This window comes from Xiphophorus couchianus, chromosome 23 (genome assembly GCF_001444195.1).
Source record: "Xiphophorus couchianus chromosome 23, X_couchianus-1.0, whole genome shotgun sequence".
Classification (NCBI taxonomy): domain Eukaryota; kingdom Metazoa; phylum Chordata; class Actinopteri; order Cyprinodontiformes; family Poeciliidae; genus Xiphophorus; species Xiphophorus couchianus.
Window position 1 is genome coordinate 24,951,556 of NC_040250.1, and position 18,042 is coordinate 24,969,597.

The following is an 18,042-nucleotide window of genomic DNA, read 5'->3' on the forward strand; positions in this document are numbered from 1 at the left end:
TGAAAACAAGTTCAGCACCAAACTGCACAGCTGAAAGAGAGAAAAAAGTTTTAAAAAAAGACAACGAACAGCAGCGGGAGGAGAACCAAAGCTGAGCCTTGAGCGAAAGGAGAGACGGAGGAAGCTTATTCCCAACTGATCTGTCAGTCACAAGAAAGGCTTTATATTTAGACGGTGTGATTTTATTATTTGTGAGACTCCAGTGGGAATCCTGTCCCTTTCCCCCTCACTGCTGTGGAACTTGTGTAATGAAACACATTTATCATCCACAGCACGACAAAACGCGCAGATGAATCTGTCTGTTTTGCTGGAAATAATTGCCAAATCCCCGTCTCCTCTCCGCTGCGACCCGTCTCACCTCACGTAAAAGTTTAATAATTCTACCCCGCAGTCTGAAATTAACTTGATCTTATCTGTCAGGAGTCTTTTGTTGGTATTGATATGAGATATTAAGCATGTCAGTTTGCATACAAAAGGTGCCGTTTGACAGCTTTATTGCCTCTTTTGCTCATTAGGCTGCACCCCCTAAACCTCGATGGCTGTCAGCAGTTTACAGAAGCTGTCCTCTGTTTGATTCCACACTTATTAATCATCCAGTCTGTCACTTTGTTGCATCTCCAGGTAGATGAACTTTCTTTGTCTGCATTGTTCCTATTGTCTGAAGATCTCGAGGAGTCACACCAACAGACTCCCCTTTGCCGTTAAGATAAACCCTCCAACTTGACAAAAGACGCCTCCCTATCTTTTGACAAGCAAGCTATCAGGTATTTTCTGATGCATTCGCATTCTGATACCCCCCCCCCCCCCACCCCCCCACCCATACACCCACCATCCCCCTACTCAGAACCCAACTTCCAAATTAATCTTTCTGCTTCTGTCTCTTTATCCTGCACATCCCGCATGGAAGCTGGCAGACTCCCCTGACGTTTGTTTACCGAACCATCAATCAGACCCCTTGTCACTGATGCCTCTCAAGAGCCAATCCTGCAAACAACTCGTCAACGCAGCTTGGCACATTATTACTGCGGCCTCCACTGATCTGAAGGCAGCTGGATGGCACGAAGGGGGAGGCACTGAAGGGAAGCATTTTCACTGGAACTCCTTTTTGTTTTCCAAACTGGGTGCTTGAGTCCTACTTACATCTCTTTGTATTCGTCAGTGTACACAGGTAGGGTGAAAGAAGGAAACTTGCTGCCTGCATTCTGAAAAAGCATCTTTAACATGGTATCACAGAAATTGTTGTTGTAAAACATCCACTCCAAAACCCATGACTCTGAAATCCAGCAACATTTCTTTCACTGACGTCAGCACTGCTTAGGTAGTGCGTACGACAAAAGCTGAAGCGAATTCCCAGTTGGAACGCAAGGAACTGATCACTTTTTCTACCTATTATGGGCTCAGACTACCATCAAACTTTGATAACAGCTTTGCTGCAAGATTATCTTGTAGCAAAGGCTCAAAAATATGCATTCTACAATGTTTTGTTGTAAACAGCTATTAGATAATTGTACCATTGAGAAATCCTGCAAAGAGGAAGTCAGTTGAGTTAAGTCCAAGACTTCCAACTTTCTCTGTGACCAATATAGTTTAGTATCCACCTAATCGTGATAAAGCACAAGTGGATATGGCGATATCCTGCGCAACTATTAGTGTGCAAAAGGCTTTGGTGGCGGTGGATGAGACCAGAAAGTGTCAATGTAAGCACTAGACTTGAAATCACCGTAAATCTTGTTAAAACAGCAATGGCAGATTGTCCAATTGTTCCTAATCATGTAAGCTAAAGTTTTGGGACTTGCTCACACAAACATACTAGTTTTGAGTCAAGATCTAAAATGCGGGTCAAGTTCCTTAAGTGATTAAGTGTTTGTACAGGATCTCAGTTTGTATTGACAGAGAAGACGGTGACAGGTATGGGGACCCGTCTTTGCTTTTTGAAGATGACGTGGTTCTGTTAGTGTCTCCAGACCAAGGCCTCCAGCGTGCATTGGAGCAGTTTGTAGCTGAGAGTGAAGCAAGGTGGATAAGAGACGGTTCCTGGAAGGTTGAGACCATTGATCTGGCCTGGAAATATATGGACTGCTCCCTCTGCGTTAAGGGTTATAGTCTCTGCCTCAAGCAGAGGAGTTAAAGTATCACAAATGATGGTAGGATGGAACCGGAGTCGAACAGACGGCTTGGGGCTGCATCTGAAGTAATGGAAGTGTTGCTCTGGTCTGTTGTGGTGGAGAAAGAACTGAGCCAAAAAGCAAATCTCTCGATTTATTGGTCCATCCAATGTCTGGCCCTCACTTGAGAGGATATGGATCATGACAGAAAGAATGAAATCTCGGATACAAGTGGCTGAAATGGACTTCCTCTGAATGGTGGCCAGACTCAAACCTAGAGATGGGATTGAGCTGGAAGCCCCTCTTTACAGAATAAAAAGGAGTCATTTAATGCGGTTTGGGTGCCTGTCTCACTGGGAGAAGACATTTGGAAAAACCAGAACTCACTAGAGGGATTTTAGATGTTGCCTAACCTGGTAAAGAGTCGGCACTCCTCAGAATCCTCAGTGTTGCCAGTAAAAGGCTACAATGAGCACAACTGGATGTAAATAGTCAGAAACTTGGAATGAGTTCCTATTTTAAAAGATTTTTCTAGTCATTAGAATGTGTGTGAAACCTCATGAAGGTGTGTGACGGAAATAATTCAAGTCTAACAGTTTGTAGAAGTTTAGTCTTGTGGTTTGTGGGACAGCTCCATCCTTCTTCTTCCTACCTGTTCCAGTTATTGGTGTGTTTTTCTTTCTTTGCAGGCTCAGAGTTGTGCCACAGCGTTGTTTAAGAAGTTCAGACTAGTGACATTGTGTCATAGCCTCACTTACATCTACGTCCTACATACAAGATTCTCCACAACTTGTCTCTTACCTTTCTGTTGTGTTTATTCCAACTCACAGAAAACATCCCAATGAACCATTTGAACTCTGTGGCAGAGATGTGATAAAATGTGAAAAGGTGTGGTTACTTTAACAAGGTACTGTTGGTCTTACATGTATGGTCTTCGGCTTGACTGAAACAGACAGTCGCCAACCCCATCGACTTGTGGGGAAAAGTTCAAGGACTCACATCCACTTTGACTTCCTAAACTTGTTTGGATTAGTTTTTTTTTTTTGTTTTTTTTTCTGTTTCCAGTTAAATGAAATGTTGAGATCATATAGTAACAGGAAAAAAGGAGAAATGATTTAGATCTGTCAGAATAGATTAGATCCTAATATCTGACCATTTCTACCTGCTGGGTCATTATGTCCGTGCACAAACATGTTAATTACTCTTCTGTGAAAGTGTTGATTATCTAGTTTCGTACAGCTACATCAGTCCAATGAAGAGTCCCTCTTACATTTTACTAATACATCTGTTTCGTTCATAAAAGCTCCAGGAGTCTAATTACGTACCTGTGTGAATAGTTTTCACATTCAGATGGACCAGTGTTGTTTCATTCAGTCAAACATCCTGAAGTCTTCTCTTGCCGATGCTTGTGCCTAAAATGATTATTTTCTTGATCAAGTGTAGCCTTGAGTGGTGAAAAGGTTTTCTGTCGACCAAACCGATCTCTTAGGGGAGCTGGAAAACATTTCTGAGTTGCATGACTGTGCATCAAAATGAGTCATTTTCAAACCACAATTTATTTTTGATTTCAGCTGTGCCGGATAACATGGCCTGTACACAGAAATAATACACTAATTAAGGGTGCAGAATGTGCGGAAAATTACATTTTCTACATTTAGCTTGCAGAGGATGATGCCGAGTCTTTTTTTTTTTGTGTTGCTGTTGTTGTTGTGTGTGTTTGAGCTGTAAGAGGCTTCTGTCTTAGACTAAAAATTAAAACAAAGAGTGGCTCTGCAGCTCCTTCCCTCTGCTCATCCTGTCTCTGCTGGTTCACTGCCAGGTGCAGATCTGCAGGTTTGCCAAACCAAAGGCCCGACCTGCTGTTCCAAGAAGATGGAGGAGCGGTATCAGGTAGCTGCACGCAGCAACATGGAGTCAGGGCTGCAGGCTGTCAGCGCTCATCTCAAACGCCTCATCATTCAGAACGCTGCTATCTTCCAAGGTAAGCAGAAGATGCCACTGCGGCCGTACCCGCCTGAAACGGACGTTGCATGAGTTCAAATCTGTGCAGTGTTCACTTTTCTCGCCGTGCTGCCTTTCTGGCGTCGGGGACTCGCTTCTCTGGGGAGTCGCACGTTAAAGTTGAAGCACAATCAGAAAGAGGCTAGACATTCAGCGGCTGTTCAACTAAATGTTAGAATGGCAGACACATGCGGTTTGAGTGACTTTAGATGTAGTTCTGTCAGCCCCCCCAGACGTGTTTCTCCTGAAAGTGACAGCCTCCTGGGACTTGGCACGCTGCAGAGTGTTTTTCACAGAGAGAGAGAGAGGGAGAGAAAGAGCCCTGGAACCATTGGATCAGAGTGGCCACCAGATACTGGTGTCTGTGGTTAAAGCTAACAGCTAACAGATGTATGTGAAATGACAACGGACTGATGTGAAAAATGTGCTACTTCAGAGATGCTGACGCTGTTGGAGCTCTGCAGGCTGAGAGCAAAAACGCTGAAGGCAAAGTGACTTCTTACAGCAGTGACTGCTGTAAGAAGGAACAATGAAGAGACAGGGGGCTGGAAGCAGCACATTGTGACTCTGATATATGGCTTAACAGTTAATGTATAAGTATACTGAAAATACAACTAAGTTTAAATATACACCTCTGGAAAAAACGAAGAGCCCACTGCACAAAAAGCTCATGGTTATTCCACAAAATATTGATTCCTGAACTCTTCCTGAGTTAAAACATTAATATTGTTGTTTCTAAATGAGTATGAACTTGTTTTCTTTGCATTATTTGAGGTCCGAAAGCGCTGCATCTTTTTCGTTATTTTGACCATTTCTCATTTTCTGCAAATATATATAAACCTCTTGCTTGGAATTTCGGAGACATGTGGACAGTAGTTCATAGAATAAAAGAGCAATGTTCATTTTACTCCAACATAAATAGTAAAATTAGAGAAACTGATCATTTTAAGTGGGCTCTTTATTTTTTCCACAGCCGTATTTCAGAATAAAATTCTAGATCGAGTATCACAGCAATGAATCCAATTTATAAGGGCAGATCTATTGAGGCAAAATCTATGTTTTGTGCTCTAAGCAACGTCATGTTTTATTACTTATATTTAAAATTCCTAATTGCACTTTCTGATCCATTTGAAAGGTCTGATGCAGTTATTGTTCTTTCTTTATTAGTTTTACTTTAGCCATGCCTGGTCATAATCTTAATGTTTATCAGAATTACTTTTATTATGTTCCACTTCAATTTCTTGAATGTCTGAATACATCACATTATATTCTACGTTTATTTGATGGACTGCAGACAAAGATGAGCTGAACATCAAGCAGAGATTATCTGGACGCATCAGAGAGATGCCATATAATCTCAGATCCAGTGCTGATAACGACCAACAGCAACGCTGGTGAACTGAGAACGTTGGGTTGGAAGTTCATAATGAAGCTAATGCCTCTCAAGGGCTGAAGATTTTCATTTATTTTCTGTTCAGTAAATAAGGATTTATTTTTTTGGGCACTAACCGAAACAAGAAAACAAGTTCAGATCAAATGCCCTTCTTTTGCATTAAAATTTTAAATCCTTTAGTGAAAGTGAGAAATACAGTCTAGTTGATTAGTCATGGATTGTAGCACTTAAACTATGTTTGTTCTGTTGCTTTTGTGTTAATTGCATATTTCTTTGGGTAATATCCTAAACAAAACAACAACAAAAACAAACTGACAGGTTTTTAATATATCTCAAAGCGTTTGAGGTTTTGATAATCTTGCTTTTGTCTGTTTTCGTATATTTACTGTCCAGATACTTGTTAGTAATATCTGCAGCAGACACTGACCATTTCCTGCAGACTTATTGCACGATTGTATCTTAAAATGACAAATGACAAAGATCCTCAGCGTTAGCTAACAGTTAGCTTTATTAGCTAGCTAGCAACATGTTGCTTCATTTGCTTCTTGCAGCATAATTCACTCAGGTCCTTTTAACTCTGTTACGGTTCACCGTCATCCTTCCTGAAACAATGATTATCACATAAATTGTAAGCTTCAAACCTTAGCAGTTAGCATTCTTGTATTATAAGATATTGTTATAGTTTTTTAAGTTTGAAGTGGTTGCTTGCTAGTTCTCAAAAAGCAGAAATGATTCGGTGTGTTTTGACACCAGGTGTAGCCCCTGAGACCTTTAAACCTCTTTGTAAAATTGAGGTTTTGGGATTTTTGCCCCGGTTGTTGAAGATAGCTAATATGTAGCCTTCTGGGAACTAGCTAACATCATATTTCGTGGCTTGGTTAGCGCATGTTTTTTCCTTTGACTCCTCTTGTTTACATACTTTTAATTCGATTTCTCTGTATCATAAAAGTTATTATTACTCCCTAGTTTCAAACTTGCCTCAGCTGTGTAGCTCCAGCGCCGTAAGACGTAAGATTTACACAGCAATTCCCTGTCGTTATGCTAGCAACTGTTGTCATCAGATTTCACTTTTGCATTCAGTATTGAGCTTTTGATGCCACTTGACACAGACCCTTTTAATCTGCCAAAGCAGCGCTGTTTATTGTCTCGGGGATTTCCTCTTGAAGCGGGATGTGCTCGCTCGCTGGGCCAACCTCTTCAACCGTGCCCACTTGTGGGCTGTAAAAAGCAGCACCATCCTGACACGCCAATTAAAACTTGAGGTTTAATGGGGACCGTGGGGTTTGCTCGACTTGGTTGTTACGCCCTAACTATGTTACAGACTGCCGCTGTGGTTTGGCTTCACTTTCCAAGAAGGGGCTCAATACTAATTGCTTTAGCATAGCGTTTGATAGAACTCCCCAAACAGCCTCTGGACTGAAATCCTTTTAACATCCTGGTCTTATCTGTTTCCCTCTGCCTCATTTTCATCCTCGCTTTTCTTCTCCGTCTCTCGTTCTGTGACCCTGTCCTGTCTCTCCCAATCTGCTCAACTTTTCTTTCTCCCCCTGCCTGTCTCTTCCTCCTGCGTTTGTGGTGCGGTTGGGAATTATTGAGTGCATGCCTTGTTTGTAATCGTCTCTGTTGCTCTCCGTCTCTTTTCTTCATCGCTGACTCCTGCCAGAGATCAAAGGCCTTCCCCTCTGTACCCCTTTATCTCCCATCTCTGTATGCTCTCGCCATCCCTGCATCCCCCCCATCTCTCTCCCACCGACTCCATGTTCTCCTCTTTCCCAAGCGCTACAACACACCAGAGGTTTTCACCCTTTTGAAGTCAACTTCTCCAAACAGCTGCAAAGTAATGGCTGTCTTTAAAGCATTTAGATGACTGGCAGCCTTAATGTTAGGCTTCTTCGTGATCGATACCTAGAAATACAGTAGGTATTATGTTGGGAATTTCTAATGACGCGTGGCCCCTTGTGGACATCTTAAGTGCCATTTGACCATCTAATGAGCGCAAGCTGATCTCTTAGTATCAGCAATACGCAACGTAATGGATGGACTTCAGCGTCCTTTCTGACATGACAGATGAAAAGATTTCATTTTAATTCACATAAGTGAGATCATCAAGCTGATTTCCCAAATGTATATTGCTTTTCCTGCATGCTGTTGGTTGATAGTGGCTATTCAGGAGTCCATTTTGTCCATTTTGCATCGACAAACTTCCACAATCCATTGACTTTTAGTTGCACTTCAGACTAACTTTTAGTATTTTTTTTCTCAATAGTCGATAAAACTGAGATTACATGAACCTTAATACCAGTCTGGAATAGCAACAGTGTCTTTTAAGTGACAGTTATGTTCTGCAGTAACTTAATAGTCTGTCTGTCATGCAACTACACACTATTATTGTGGTGAAAATCCACTTTAAATGAACTGGTTGGGAAACAGAATGGATCATTTCAAATTTACAATAACTATTATCGCACTATTTATCATTGATTGTAATTTTATTTTATTGGCATAAGAATTTTGATTAACTTTCACTGTTTTTCTTTGTTTATTCCACCAAAGGTACAATAAATATTTATGAATTAAAAAATATGACCAAATGCAGTCATTGCACTGCCAGAAATAATAAGTTGGTCGTTCTGTTTTTTTTGCTTTTTTAAGGGAAGTATTCATGTTTGTAAGGCTCTAACTGCAAAGAAGTGCACTCATATCTATACAATCTATTGCTGAATGTTTTTTATCATCACTTTTAGCATCGCCACAATAAATGCAGGTAACATACCTGAAGAGTTTTGACACAGTTGAAAGAGCAACGTTAAAAAGTCTCAAATCACTCTGGAAGTGTCAGATTCTTAACTATAAACCACTAATGGGAGAATCACAGATTTCAGGAAATGTCAATTTTCTTAACTTTAAAAAGGCAGCAAGCCTCTCAGATTGAGCTGATGGACATAACGAAACTCGGTTTTGTTAATTCAGACAGAAAAATAACAATGACCTCGTGTATGGAAAAAATGACAAACTTATTTTTTTCACACATCCTATTTTTCAAAGAAACAGAACCAAGCAGAGTGAGAATTTACACGTGTTGGGCATGGCGGTTTTAGATCTACTTGTACTGCTGGATTCTCTTTTGCTGCCTTAATTGTTTGTAACAAAGAACTTAACTAGGCGTGGGAAAGTTCCTCTAAAATTGAAAGCGTCACACAGTTGGTGCAGATTAGTCGTCTCCATATCCACAATCAAAATCTTCCGTACCACCGTATTCCAAAGATGCACTTTTGGATTGAAATCTGGTGTCTGTGAAAGACTTGCCGTCATCCCGAAGAAACAAGATGATGTGAGGAGACGATGAGTACACTCTGGTCACTTAGGAATGGGAAATGTTCTGCAGCAGTAACACTCAGGTAGGCATTTAAACTACGCCAGTTTTACTAGAGGTCCAAAAATATCTCCCACACAATTAGATCGCTAACGGTCTCAGCGGCGTGTAAGAGAGAGATTTAAAACCACTCATTATTTTATCAGACCAAAAATGTCACATGGATATGTGAGCATGTACTGTCCACAAAATCCTGCGCATCATATCGTACGTGTGCATTACATTGGTAGACATCTTTTGTTTGTAGAAGCAGAAGAAGAAATACTCCAGAGTGGCGTGAAGGGGTTTTAATAAGCTTGAAAAAAATGCACAGAGTCGGTGTAGCACTTGATAGGGTCCCACACTGTTTCACTGTCCGGAAAATAAACGATTGTCTCAGTCTGAACATTTCTAATGGGGCCGTTGGTATAAAATTCCCAACAGGTAATTCACATATACAAAGAAATACAAGCAAATTAGTCCACAAGCAAAGTTACGGGTAAAACACTGAATAATGAATAGATGTAAATCTTGTTTGGGATTTAGCGCTAATGAACACAAACAGCCAGAAAGAAAAGTTGTTCAAGCTCAAAGAATTTTCATAGCAATGTTTTACACCCAGTGTTATTTAGTGTCGGTCAATCTAGTCGGCAATGTGGTGAAGAAGGATTACATACTAGCTGCTGCGTCTTCTTGTTTTTCTCGCACAGATTCAAGCTGAGATTTTTCAGCTTTACTGGTACATTTTTGCTTTGTTTTTTTTTTTTGTTTTTTTGTCTGCTGCAAATTGATATTTGGTGTAATTGTGTGACTGTATTAACATCACAGCTGAAAAACAACGTTCACACCTCAGAGTATCTGTTTTAATTCCCCGTTTTCAAAAAAAAAAAAATGACACGGACGTCTTTACTATGTTTATTGCTGTGAAATTCACTGCCAACTGCGGCATTATTTTTTGACAGAAAAATACCCAAAACATGCCTTAAGCTGTTTCCACCAAAAACACTTAATAAGCAAAGTTCAAAGAAAAGTGTCTTGTGGCAATAAAGCTTGAATGTGTGTTTTTTTTTTTCTATTTTAGGATTTAAAAAAATCATAAACATTCAAACTCTGACTGAAATCTGGAGAAAAGTCAGCTGTTAGTCTTGGCTGAACGTCGCTCCAGAGTCCCTTCTATCTGGATCTCATGTGTCAAACTCGAGGCCCGGGGGCCAAATCTGGCCCGCTCTAGCTTTTTATGTGGCCCTCTAAACTCCAAATTACATCAATAAGTCCCTCCAGTTTTTAACAAATCTGCAAAATTCACACAAAATTAATATTTTTGATTTGTATCTGATTTTACTGCAATTTTCTTTTCAAAATTGGCCAAGAACATTGGGTCAAAGTGACTGCTGCCTCAGCCTTACTTGATGTCAAATTATAGTCCGTGATCACGATCGATGCGGCGATATTTATTTATATATTTTTTTTAAGTAATTTTTCAAATATTAGCATAAATATCGTAAAAATTCCCTACAAATATTTCTATATTAGCACCACAAAATATATTAATTTGATTGCAAAAAACCCCCCACAAAAACAATCACGGACTGAAAAGGTGTTTGATATTATTTTAATTTTAAGAAACAGTTATTGAATGCTGAAACCAACAGCTACTTATTGATGTTTTTTTTTTTTTTTAAAGTTTAATGGGTTCTAGAAATAGATCCTGGCACAACTGGCCCTTTAAGAACATTCAGACTTTTGATACGGCCCAGAATGAAAATGAGTTTGACGGCCCTTATCTAGACCTTGTTTGGCTTGGAAACACTGAGGCTAAGAGTACCAGCATCTTACAAATCTCATGAGGAGAAAATAACGTCAGATTAATGAAGGTTTTATGTCAGCGGTGAGATACTAATGTCACAAAACAACTTTGAGTCCTAACTTGGGTACAAAAATGGCCACACTTTGGACACACCCCGCTCACAAGACAAACACAATGCATTCTTTTGAGTCAATGACGAGGAGACTATGTCGTCCCAAACGGACTATAGGCTTCGTGTTGGCATCGGTGCCGGCTCTGAAGTCACACCGGACAGCAGAGCTCAAAGGCTGAGGCGGTTTATTTCTCCAGAGGAAGGAAGTGATGAGGCTCCATCCCTCTCATTGTGCACCAGGCAGCACAATGAGAGCTGAGCCGATTAAATATTGAAATGAGTTATTTGTTTGATGCAACAAATAACACATTTAATTTTATTTGATTGACAGTCATTGGAAAGGTCCAATGACTTACTGATTTATTCATCAATCAGCCTTTCATACCTGCGCAACCCTTCATTTAAAATCTTCTGCAGATGTTTTCTGTAAGACATGAGACCACATACTCCATGTGCAGGAAAAAGACAATCTCTGCCAATTGTTGTCAAAGCACATGCAAAACTACGGAAGCTAAGAGTGGCTGTACTCGTGTTTTTCTTTCCCTGATATCACGAGAAATTTAGATGGTCATCCCCAAATGAGAACATTTATTCCATCTTCAGAAGAAGACATTATTTATTTTCTTGAGATAACGAGATGGCTGTATTGCTTTTTCACAATGATTTTCTTGAGATAAAGAGTTATGGTTACCCATACATGCTTGGACTTGCTCTTCTAAGTCCGGCCCTGTTGTTGTGGCCTGCATTTGAAGGATGGTTCAACACACACACCAATCAACTCGTTATCTGGAGAAAACCATTGGGGAAAAGTACATGCAGTAAACGTCTGATCTCGGCTTCCAGGCCTAACATCTCCACCTCTGGTATGAGTTGACATACCGTATTTTCCGGACTATAGAGCGCACCTCACTATAAGCCGCACCCAAAAAGTTAAGACCCCCCCCAAAAAACCAGGAAACGTACATATATAAGCTGCACCGGGCTATAAATTGCTGATATCTCCACTGCTCTTGGTTTTCAACAATGACGCAGCAGAGGGCTGCGTCCTGAATAAATCTGCTATTAAGGACGCAGCCCTGCGTCTCCAACCATGGTTTCGTTTACACCAAGCTTACCTGCAGCGGCTCTATTTCCCTCCTGTACTACCAGATCGATAGCCCTCAACTTAAAAGCTGCATCATATGAACTTCTTCGTGTGGTTTCCATGATGACAAGGTATGAGTTTGAAGAAATCTCTCCGTCCTGCCTGCTGCTAGCATGAGCTTGTTCTAATTGAAATTTAGCACTTTCTTCTTTGATTTCCAAATTTGACTTCCAATGATTCACTTCCTGCTAAAGAGCCCCCTGGTGGTTGAAGAAAAATCCACAGAAAAGCCGCACCGGGCTACGAGCCGCATGGTTCAAAGCGTGGGGGAAAAGTAGCTGCTTATAGTCCGAAAAATACGGTAAATATGTCAATTGATAAGCTGCTAAATGAGCAGTTTCCATGATATTTCCATCCTTGCCCCTCTTCTAACTTAAAAAACAACAACTCTCCATTGATGCAGAGTTAAAGTCACAGATTGATATTTGCTAACTTGATATCTCTCATGTGCCAAGTTACCCCACATCCTGCGCTGTCTTCATCCCCGGTGTAACAACTCAACGAAGCAGTAGTTCAACCAAAACTGTGTTCTGGCGCTACGGATGATTGGCAGCTCTAATTGTTGTTCTCCCAGCAATGGCGTCCTTCAGGATTCTTCTTCGGCGCGACCCCAAGACGCCAGATTAAAAATCCAATTGTTCTTCTTTGTTAATAAGACATCTATTTGTTTAGTCTTTTTTTAAAAATGATTCGCAGAAGTTATTTTGGCGCGAGGGGCTGACTGACGGTGCAGGCGGGGTTGTTGCGGGCGTCTTATGTAAACTGACACATCAGAAAACGAGCTCTCGGCTGAGGGGAGCGGGGCCACACAACTGTCTGTTTGGTTTCATCACAGCTCAGCACTCCTGAGATGCATGCCACCGGCTGAAGAGAGGCGAGCGCACGTCCAAAGAGCAGCCCTGATTAATAAACATGAGAGGACCAGGATTGGCCCGATTGGGAGGTTGGGGGGTTTGGGGAAGAGAAGGGAAGGGGAAGGTTGTGCAATCTGTTTATAAATGTGTGTGAAGATATCAGAGAGTCTGTGTGATATCTGCTAAAAAAAAAAAAAGTGGGCCAGCCAGCCTGGTGATCCTGGAATGAGTCGATGTGTAGAAAGAGGGGGGTGGCACAGTGGGGTGTTCGAATACAGGTCTGAATTGGACTACTTTCAGGCAGCATGAGGGCGATCCGATGGAGTCTGAGCTGAGACGTTCTCCGACCCAGAGGCACCGCGCTGTGTAAGCGACCTGGAGTTTGGAAGCGGCTCACGTCATCATTTAAAAAGTTCGCCCCTCAGATTGTGTGTACAAATCTGGTTTCGTGTCCTTGAGTCGCTCGTACCTCGTTCCTAGCGGGCCAACAAATTAGCATCTCATTAGCAGTCTCAGAAAAAAAAGGGGGAAAAAAAGAAGTTCCATCGACTTCTGCTTCTTCCGCTCGTTGGGTTTTAATTACTCTGAGTGTATCAGGAATTAGAATGGCAGAACCTCCGTCTAAGCCCCCACAGTGGCCTGGGAGAAGACGGTCGTTGACCTTGCGAGAGGTTGGCCCTCGTTTGTCTCCGATTATGCTGAGTGGACGGTCGCCGTGGCAGCGGCCCAAATGAATCATGACAGGAGACGGATGACGCAGATCCTGGCAGGCCCGAAGCCCGACCGCTGTTAGCCAATAATCAGACCAAGACCCCGGTGGCCCCTGACGGCAATTTCCCCCCTCCCCCTCGTTAGCCGTCCGCTCAAACCTTAAGTGCTGCAGGCGTCCGGCCCGAGCAGGCCCTCTGCCTCTCTGCATCATCTGCCCGCCAATAACCATCCCCTGCTTCGCTCTCTCCACGGAGTCGTTTTGTCTTCTGGAGAAGTTTCCCTGAGTAATCCAATAACGGCAAGGGCTGGAGGGATGTACGCCTGCTGTGAGATGTCTGAAGTTGTTTACTTTCTGCCCCGGGGCTAATCTAATAACTCGGGGAGAGGCAGTTTCGCCGATGTCCAATGGGCTCCTTTGAGCGTCGTTTACCAGACGCGATGGGGTTCGCCAGCCATTACCACATCTTCTCTGATCCGCTCGTAATTTGGTTTTAACCTAATTGCTGCGTTTTTTTATCATTATGCGTAACTTATTAGTTTTCCCCGTAATGGGATTTTCGAGACTTTTTGAGCCCTCTGCTGTGCCGGCAAACTGTTGTTCAGATTGATACTTAATAAAGCGGCATAACTCTGACTTCTGAGGTTTCACTCGGAGCCACAAAAGGAAGGATGTTGCCGCTTCTGAGTGAGCCTGGCGGAACATTTGTAGCGTGTTTTGAGCCCGAGGAAGGAAACGGCAGCAGCAGCAGCAGAAGCACCAGAGAGAGCCTCAAAAAAAAAAAAAAAAAAAAAAAAAAGGAGAAAAAATAAATAAATTTCAGGTACGCGTAATCCATCGGTGCCGCTTCTTATCTTTTACTCTCATTATCCAGTTTGCTGTTTGGGGAAATGGACTCATGTCACCAGAGGCAAATACAAAGTAGATGTTGATGGGTGCAGTTTACCGTTGAATTAAGATCTAAAATGTTCCGCTGCAGCATGTCGTGTTTTCCTCCCTCATGTGTGTCAGGGAGAAGCCTGCTGCTTCTTTTCTCTGCTAAATTCACCTAAAGTCGGCAATGAGGAGATTTAGCAGAAAAAAATATAACATAATAGACTAAAATAGATGTGTTTCACTCGGTGGAAACAACCTTAAGGGAGCTTGTTTTACTTCCAAAAGAGTCCATTAAAGACTCAGAGCTGTTAATTTCTGGAGATATTTAGTTTCTGATCTGATCTGGAGTCTGTTGGTTTTAAATTTGAGACGCACCAATCATAATGTTGTGGCCAATTGCCAATAGTCAGGCTCCATAGCCAGGCCTTTGAGTTGACAATACTGATTTTTCTTTGATAACTATAATATCGTAAGATATGACAATAATAAAAAAATATATATATTTTAGTATCTGCTTTGAGTTATTAGTTACAGATATCATGATCAGGGCTTCTCTAAGCCAGACCTTGCAGCTTAGGGAGAAACTGCTGTAAAAGTAGCTTCACTGATATCTTACAGTCAAATGTTTAGACAACATTTTAAGCTGCTTCTGTCAACTTTTATTAGCGATTAGCGTTACAAGAACAGCGCTGCATTCACTTGAGAATGTAGATTCTTACATCAACTTTTAAGATTTCCAAAGGTGGACAAAGTTTCCAAATCCAACAAGTTCCATGATAGATGGTGGTTGAAAGCTGAAAAACCTAAAACAGTGCAAATCTGCTGAACTATATTCAGCCTTCCTGTTATCCACTGACCGTCTTGCTTTCTCTGGCCCCCCGCTTTGGATCTGATCTTAATGGTTCCGACTGCAGAGTGCTTCCACTCATTACATCTCAGAGGGATGTGTGGTTGTGATTATGGATTCAGGAACGGGCTCCGTTTCTTTTATTCTTTTACTTATTAGAAAGAGGAAAACAATCTCCTTCTCTGAAAGTGCAACAGTACACTCTTACTTTGCATTATACCTCAGTACACTAAAGTATCTCTGTATATTGTATGTATATTTTATTCAAAAAAGTTTAGTTTTTCATTGTGCATGTTTTGCACATCTTTCGAGGTTAAATAAGGGGAATGTCTTCACTTTAATAAAAATAAATCTATGAGCTGGACTGTTTCATCCCACTGCCTTTACGCTTGATTGGCTAAAGTGCTTTTTCACATTAAAGAAGCCAAATTCTTTAAAGACTGTTTGCATGTCGTCTTCATTACATATTCACCTAAAGTTATTGCAGTCAGTTCTTAGAAAGAAGGCACTGTTAGGCAATTTTCCACATCTCGTACTTGTTGAGATAACTACTGGATTAGGGAGTCTCAAAGTAAACCAGTCTACTCTTGTGCAAAATCTGTGTTGAGGTTGCCTCTATAAATCCGGAGGCGCGCAAACTAAAATTAACATTTTCTATTAATAGAATAGGAAATAACTGAGGTAGAAAAAAGCCCCAAAGATAAACAGTCAGTTCAGTCATTCAGCCTAAATGATTTAAAATCTAAGCTAGCGATATAGCTAGCTTATACATTAAACTACTCAATTCAATCACTAGCTTGTTGACCTTAGGAAATAGAAACTAACAGGAAACAGTCAGAGTAGAAAAAAAACTAAACAAAACCTTCTGCTTCCAGGCATTACCAGGAAAGAAAGATAAACAGAACTTCAATTTATATTTATTTAGCCCAAATGATCTATTGTGTAAGCTAGCTGTATAGCTAGCTAGCTTAGACATTAAGCTAGCCATCCAGTTTAGACACTAATATCTAAGCTAGCAATATAGCAAGCTAGCTTAGACATTAAGCTAGATGTAGTGCTAGCTTAGACATTAAACTAGCCATCCAGTTTAGACATTAATATCTAAGCTAGCAATATAGCAAGCTAGCTTAGACATTAAGCTAGATGTAGTGCTAGCTTAGACATTAAACTAGCCATCCAGTTTAGACATTAATATCTAAGCTAGCAATATACCAAGCTAGCTTAGACATTAAGCTAGATGTAGTGCTAGCTTGAGTGTTTCTAAAGAATATTCCAAAGTTAAACTTACTGCATTAATTTGGTTAAAGCCTTTTATAAGTTATTTTTCTTTTTGTTGGAATGTGTTTACATTATAATGTTTTTTCAAAGAGGAGGTATTTGTCTCTGGTGGAGTCACTTGTACCCTTTGTGTACCTGGAATGTCCTTTTCATTGTCGCAGGTGGGCAGCCAGGGGAGCTGGAGCGCCAAACATGAGGTGGGCAATATTGACCAGGACGATCGTACAGATAAAAAACAGCCCTGCATGCACACACATTCACATAGTGGGTAACCACCTGCGACATGCTACTACTGGACTGTGGGAGGAAACAGGTACCTGAAAAAAAAAATCAACCCGAGCACCAAGAGAATATGAAAACTACTCATTTACACACACAGTGACCTTGCTGCGAGGCGATGGTGCTTAGCTGGTGTTTGCGTCGTCTTTGCATAATAGATAAAAGCCTTTCCTTCTAAAGAGGAATTGTCCCATCAGCAGTTGCTTTATGTATTTAGAAAACCAGCCTAAATATAATTTAATCAAAGCAACACAATGCACCAATTCTGTCAGGAAAACCTTGCTCAGATGGTGGTATTTGTCGAAAACCTCCAAATCATTGGTGGTGTAATACAAACCAGGAGTTGAGTTCTTATGCAGAAATAGATCGTATCTCAGGAAATCGGCCACAAGCTTATAAGAAAACAGTTCATTGAAATGAGACGTATTTCTCTTGATTTGTTAGGGAAGGGCTGTGGGAAAATTGTTGCTTTTTAACTTGGCAATGTTGTTTTTGGACAACTGAGAGTGTGAAAAACAAGGCAGGATCTCGCTACAGAGGAGGTCCAAAAGTGTGTAGAGCCGTTTCATTCAAAATTAAATAAATAGCTACACCATCAAATAAAGAAACGTCCAAATACATAAAAATTCTAAATATTTAATGGTGTTTTTTTTTTTAAATTAATGATTTCACACAGCAACAGTTAAAGACCTGTTATGCAGAGTTCACTCTTTGCATGTTTTAGATTTCCATTTGGGTCTCTACTGCTTCTAAAAACAGTCAAAGTGTTTTCTTAGGGAATAACTTTGGTGTCTGGAAAATGAGCCATTTCAAAAACCTCCCAATTGTTGAGTAACAATCGTTGGGCACTGCACCTTTACCTAGCAACCCAAACAGAACACCAGCACATTTGATCAGCTGGTTTTACCATTGTATGCGTTGTACAATGGCTGCTGGAAAGGAGAAAGTGTTTTGTTGTCTTCTTACCATCCAAAAACCACTTGCTGCATTCTTGATGGTTGTGCAGAACGCTCCACTTCTGCTTTTCAAAGATGTATGGTTGTATAATTGCTCATCTGTTTGCAGCCATTTTCACATACGGGTTTACAGTTGAGTTGCGGGGGTGTGGCCCGCAGCAGCTTATTTGGATTTAAAGTGCCCCAAAACGACTCAAAACAGGAAGAACTGAGCAGACTAAAATGTCATTATTTAAAAAATGTAATGAGCAGGTTCTGTTTAACCCATCGCTGTTATACTTATCTGTTCAAGGAAGCATAATAGGTCACGTATAAGAGCGGATGACTCT

The 18,042-nt window shown here is 41.0% G+C and overlaps 1 protein-coding gene across 1 annotated transcript in view; it reads left to right on the plus strand.

Moving 5' to 3' along the window:
* Positions 1-18,042, plus strand: part of gpc3 (glypican 3) — a 161,655-nt gene that overhangs the window by 11,923 nt on the left and 131,690 nt on the right. Inside the window, exon 2 of the mRNA XM_028009792.1 lies at positions 3,925-4,086. Coding sequence (XP_027865593.1) covers positions 3,925-4,086 — 162 coding nt within the window. The remainder of the gene's footprint in view (positions 1-3,924; positions 4,087-18,042) is intronic.